Genomic DNA, 6,000 nt, shown 5'->3' with positions numbered 1-6,000 from the left:
AAATTTTTTTCAATGGCCCTCCCCCACCCCAAAAAATTTTTCGATGGCCCTCCCCCCACCTCAAAAAATTTTTCGATGGCCCTCCCCCCATTTTTCGATGTCTCTTTATCCCTCCATAAATTCCCAAATTAAGTACGCATCCCGATTAAAGTACGCGCCCCCGATTTGGGGTTGATGGGAAACAAATATTCCCGTCTGAAATGGAAAAACTCGAATAAAGTACGCACCCCTTCTACGCACAGCCGGTACCTCTGGTCTTAAGGACAGCTCATCGTTCCAAACAAATTTAAAATTGCAGCTTCAAAATTGTGAAAAACTAGATTTATGCCATATACTACGTGATTGTATGGTAACGTTGCGGGAAACGTTCCACGTTCGGGCTTGTTTTCACCTCTGGCCGCAGCCGACTTGCAAGACGTCACCACCGCATCGAAAGGTAAGGCAAGTGCGGCAAAACGTACAGCTTTGGATCCCGGACAGTGTTGGTGATCAAACAAGCAATGGTCAATAAAGATTCGTGAAAAAAGACTGTATTTCAATATTTACTTCATCGGTACCGGGGGGTAGTTGAATGTTGATACACAAGTACGTAGCTTTGTTGTTTTCTTTTTTACTATACGAAATGCACTTAAAATAGCGCCCGCCCGATCGCCACATGGGGAGCAATTAATTAACGATCATCGAGGCGGAGAACTGGGCGGAGTATTCATGCTACTGTAGAGGTGCTGCCGAATTTAAAATTTGCCACCCGTTACACTTCTAAGGAGTAAACACATGTGTTAATTTGTACTCCGTAAAACTTATAAGTACATGTACATTCTGTTCAGAGGAAAGAAAGACCTTCCCGGGGCCCAGGTCCTGGAAAGCTGTCCTCAGCGCTGCCACGGCCCTCTTTGTTCTTCAGCTGTAGGTGTACTTTGCCTGTCGGCGCGCCCAACACCCCACCCACCCGCCTTTCATCAAAGACTACATTTTAAGTTAACTCCGCCCATATCATTGTAGCTTGCCGAACAGTCGGGTGGGAGAGTACATCTAGCTGGCATTTTCACGTCGTACTGCACTGGCTGGTATAGCCCGCTACAAAGTAATTTCCCATGGCGTTTATCAGGATTTAAAAAGATTTGTGATACGAAATGAAACGTTAACATGGATAACAATTTCTGTCTTCTACCTTTGAAACGGCATGGGGTAAAATCTTTGTCGAAGATTTCTGAGTTAAACTCAAGCCGGAAGTGCATTAGAACTGACCATCAGTCGAGGCACAACTGTTATGTTATCACATGTTACGTTTTGTTTACGACGATCAAAAACTTCACGGCTTGCGGACCATTTCAAATATTACCGCTCATAAACCCTCTTACAATTTTATATGTACTTACGGGAGGTTATATTTTCGGCCGGAGTTCCACTGAGATCGGCGTCGGCTGGCTGGGGAACGATCCGGACGGCATGACGGAGCGCCGGGCGTCATTGCTAGTGACCAACATTTTCTTACCGTGGGTGACTTGACTTCTTTTTTACCACAACTTGGTGTAAATATCGACGATAGTCAGAGGAAGTATGTTCATATATTGAAGTTCAACTTTATTTCCACTCGTCAATATTCTTATCTAAACATGCTATGGACGATCGATGTCGTTCCAAGTTCCCCGTGCCGGTGTTCCGCTATATTCCTGGGTCGTCCACGGATTTGTCACGTCGGGGGGAAACCTCAAATAAAGTACGCAACCCGACTTTGGCGAAGGCCCGAGACACTTTTGGGATTTGGAAAAGTTTTAAAAGTGCGTACTATATTTCGAATTTACGGCGTATTTCTTGTGATTCGGTACTACGCGACGCCATATTTTGGAAAACTTTTTCGGTGGCCCTCCCCCCAAGGCTGATTTTTTTTTCGATGGCCCTCCCCTCGGTTAAAATATTTTTTCGATGGCCCTCCCCCCAGGCCAATTTTTTTTTCAATGGCCCTCCCCTCCAGTGCACCAGCCCCCCCCCCGGTAAATATCGTACAGTCCCTAAGTGTGTTGCATAAAACCTAATGTCGAATAAAACCTAACAAATCTATATCATAACCATTCAAATAATAAGGGATATCACAGTTTTTGATAAAGTGTTACAATCGAGTGGGCTAATCACAAGTTTCGGCATTTTTTCTAGTAGCAAAGCATTCCAGGACCTTTATATATCTAGTACCTATTTTTGCGTTGTGGGGACCATTACATGTAAAGATATATTCAAATCTGTCTCCAACAACGAGAATCTTAAAATCTATGGTACTTGATTCGAGAAATGTAAAATTATATGAGCTCTATTTTGAAAAGATACCCTGCACTTTTGAAAAGTCTGTTCAGGGCTCGAAATACTGGGTGCATGTGCACCTGTTAGTGCACCCAAATTTGGAGCTGTGCACCCAATTTTTTTATGTGGGTGCACCAGTACACCCAAATATTTTCGTAGGTTTAGGTTATACTTTGTAAAGATGTTAAACAGGGGTTTTTATAGAAAAATTTGGCATGAGGTAGCAGTATCACGGCGAGGGAGCGAAGCGAGCGAGGGGGGGGGGGGTTGGTGAGGAAGAGGGGTACCCCCCCTTCCGCCATGTGAAGCCTTTGAAAATTTGAGGTTGAAATGGGACATTTTGAGGCTACTTGAGGGGGGAAATTTGAACTTTTACCTCAATGTACCTTTCCCAAATTTCTATTCATGCATTGCATATTTCACTTATAAAATATAAGTACAATCAACAGTACACACAATCTGCAAATCACCCTTTATACACTTACACAATTAGTGATCAATGTTACTAGTATCCCCAGATGACAACATTGGGTTTGCCACAAGCTGAAACCTTTCCCATGGCACAATTGGAACACATTCATCCAAGCTGCTACAAACTCAGGTCTCATGTTTCACTTCAGAGCCTGTTCTATAGTATGCAAATGAAGGAGGTCTAGCTACAAGTTCTCAATGAACATTGTTTATTCCATTTAAACTTTTACTACTAGAGCTAAATTTTCAAGTTTGTGGTAAGATTTTGGATTTTTATGAGAGTAACATAGTTTGTAATGCTAGAAACGAAGTATTGTTATGTGGTGTTGTTTTTGTATTTTTACTGGAAAAAGATGATATTGAAAAAGACTTAGGCTTCAATCTGAAAATTGATATGAGGGCGCTGGTTTGTTACATGAGGGCGCAGCGCCCTTGTTCCCCTGTTCAGAAAACCCCTGTTAAATATATACTAGTATACAATATATTCTCAACATCTAAGTGTCAGAAAAATGATGAAGTCATTGCTATTACTTTTCTTTAGAAATGAAACATAATTAGTTTTTGCTGACATTCTATTTATTTTATTTTATATGGTGCACCTAAAAAAATTTTGTGCACCAAATTCATTGGGTGCACCAGTGCACCTATTCCCAAAAAATGAATTTCAAGCCCTGAAAAGTGTTTGTTGTTAATTAAGGGCCACCATGATGTACATGTACAGTGGTCGAAATACTTTTTTTCAGTGCTCTGCAATATTGCAGAAGAGTCAAAATTTTGTTCTGCAATTTGGAAATACTTTCTGCAAATACACAAGCCTCCATACTATAATCTTGCAAGTTTATAAGCATGAACTATTGATTGATATGCAAATTAGTGGACAAATTTTTGGAAGTCCAAAAGGAAACAAAAGATAAACAAGTCAAGACAAGGTTGATGTAAATTAGTGAAGAAGCTCCTGTTGTTTCAGAACAGGAGCTTAAGTGTTGTCTTTCCTTGGGGCCAAAAGCACCAAATCCCAAGTGCCAATTTTTCCTGCTGCAAAATTGCAGATTGTATAAATTTTTCTTCTGCAATCTTGAAAATCTATCTGCAGATTGCAGACTGCAGACAGGTATTTCGAACACTGATGTATGTTTCTACATTGTATATTTTCACAGCACATCAGCCCACAGCTGTCATTGGAGGCTGTCACCTGTCTGGCTGTCCTGTGTCACAAACAGCGAGTGGACAAGCTGCCCAAAAGGTGGGGAACTGAACATGGCATCCACTTAAAATAAAAGACATTTATTGTGCATTTATGCCCTTATGCTATGATAGTCGTAGGCTAAATGTAGGTCATGGTGATAAAGTCTATGTACAATAACAGTAATACAAGTTTCATACCTTAGGCCATGTTGATTTGATTATATGGATGACATCCGCGCACGCATGAATTTTCGGCCATTTCCCCCCCCCAAAAAAACGTTTTCAACCATACTGTAAATCATGCAAAACAGTTGCTAAATGAGCAAAAATATACCATAAGTTGCAAGGAAAACATTTAGAAACGATACCAATGTCGTAGAATGCCAAAATCAAAGGAAAAAAGACAAAAATGTAAAGAAAAGAATTCGAAGAGTAGATTATTCGCCAGAACATATTCTGTGCCATTTGTTCAACCTTCATGACCACGTAGATTTCATAGTGAAAGCAACTTTTTTTTTGCAAAACTTTTTTTTTATTCGCACGCGCGCATCAGTTTTGCATCCTCCTTCGCAGGGCTAAAATCCTCCGGTTCCCTTCCGGTTTTAGCCCTGCTATTTACCGCTGACAGTTTGACTTCTGGTGACGTCACCGCCAAACTGCTGTCAGCCAATCAGAGAATTTGCGCACCGAGCTTTGCGCAAAAACCGCAAAGGTCGCTGGGAACCTATTAGCCAATCAGGTTACGTCTTACATGACAGGCCAAGATGGCGGCTATTACAGATACTAGAAGTTTCGTGCGAGCCGTGCAAGATTTATTTGGAGTCGAGCGGCTTCTTGAGCATCAGCAGTCGACGCTACGGGCGCTGCTTGATGGCAGAGACGTTTTTCTGATTGTGCGGACAGGAGGAGGGAAGAGCCTGTGCTATATGGGCTTCCCAGCAGCGGCCAAAGCCCTGGCCAAAGTCGAGACAGAGTTAGGGCAAGCCCCCCGACATCCGTCTGGTTTGTGCCAAATAAGGCAAGCTCATGAATTATTTATAAGTGACGTCACCAGAAGTCAAACTGTCAGCGGTAAATAGCAGGGCTAAAACCGGAAGGGAACCGGAGGATTTTAGCCCTGCGAAGGAGGATGCAGTTTTGGGGTTCCCAGAGGATGTCATCCATATAGTCAAATCAGCATGGCCTTACTATAGCTGGAATACTAATTTGTACAAGTTCATCTTGCTTCTTGATCACAGTTGTAAGTATAAGAACAGATCGAGCTTAATGGTCTTGGTCTGGTCTTGGGGATTAAGGTAGCCAACATCAACTTGCTGATGATTCTGCTACACTGTAGTATTTGGGCTGTAGAATTTGGACCATCGGACACCGGGGCATGCTTCTACTCTTTTTCGAAAGGTGTGGTGGGTTCTTAAACGTGCTCGAGGTGTGGACCTCCAGTTTACGTCCTATCCGAGGGACATCCCTAATCGAAGCTAGGTACTCATTTACACCTGAGTGAAGTGAGGAAATTCGTGTAAAGTGCCTTTCCCGAGGGCACAAGATCGGTGACATGGGTGGGGATCGAACCCTGGACCTCTAGGTCCCGAGCCGAACGCGCTACCGCTGCACCACACAACCCCACAAATATGTAATATTAAAAAAAGAAGTTGCTGTATGTTTCTCTGTAAGGCATATGAGCACATTGTAATACAGTTTGAACTCTTGAGCTTCTGTTTTGTACAGATCCTTTAAGCTCCTGTGCAGAGTACCCGGCCTGGTGCAGACTTTAGCCAGACTGACCACTGCCCATGAGATCACAGGACTGCTGACCGTGTTCCTACCTCAACTGGTCAAGGCTGCGGTCAATGACACAGGTTTGGTGCTTGTTGTACAATGCTTTAAAATATCTACATTTTGATCAATCAAACATAATGTTAAGCATGTAGTAGTAAGCAAATGTAAACTTCATAAGCCTATAGAATAAGTGGGTAACATTTGGTTCGTGATTGTTATTCTTTATGCATTACCTACGTCCTAACCTTCCTTACAGCGAAGAAAGTGTATGGA

At 42.4% G+C, this 6,000-nt stretch overlaps 1 protein-coding gene across 1 annotated transcript in view; it reads left to right on the top strand.

Moving 5' to 3' along the window:
• Positions 1–6,000, top strand: part of LOC109476051 (HEAT repeat-containing protein 1-like) — an 80,970-nt gene that overhangs the window by 23,741 nt on the left and 51,229 nt on the right. The window contains exons 7-8 of the mRNA XM_019776881.1: positions 3,924–4,009; positions 5,677–5,807. Coding sequence (XP_019632440.1) covers positions 3,924–4,009; positions 5,677–5,807 — 217 coding nt within the window. The remainder of the gene's footprint in view (positions 1–3,923; positions 4,010–5,676; positions 5,808–6,000) is intronic.

The sequence above is a fragment of the Branchiostoma belcheri genome, unplaced genomic scaffold (genome assembly GCF_001625305.1).
Source record: "Branchiostoma belcheri isolate BF01 breed outbred unplaced genomic scaffold, Haploidv18h27 scaffold36, whole genome shotgun sequence".
Lineage (NCBI taxonomy): Eukaryota > Metazoa > Chordata > Leptocardii > Amphioxiformes > Branchiostomatidae > Branchiostoma > Branchiostoma belcheri.
The sequence above is the reverse complement of the archived record's forward strand: the minus strand, read 5'-3'. Positions and strand labels throughout refer to the sequence as shown.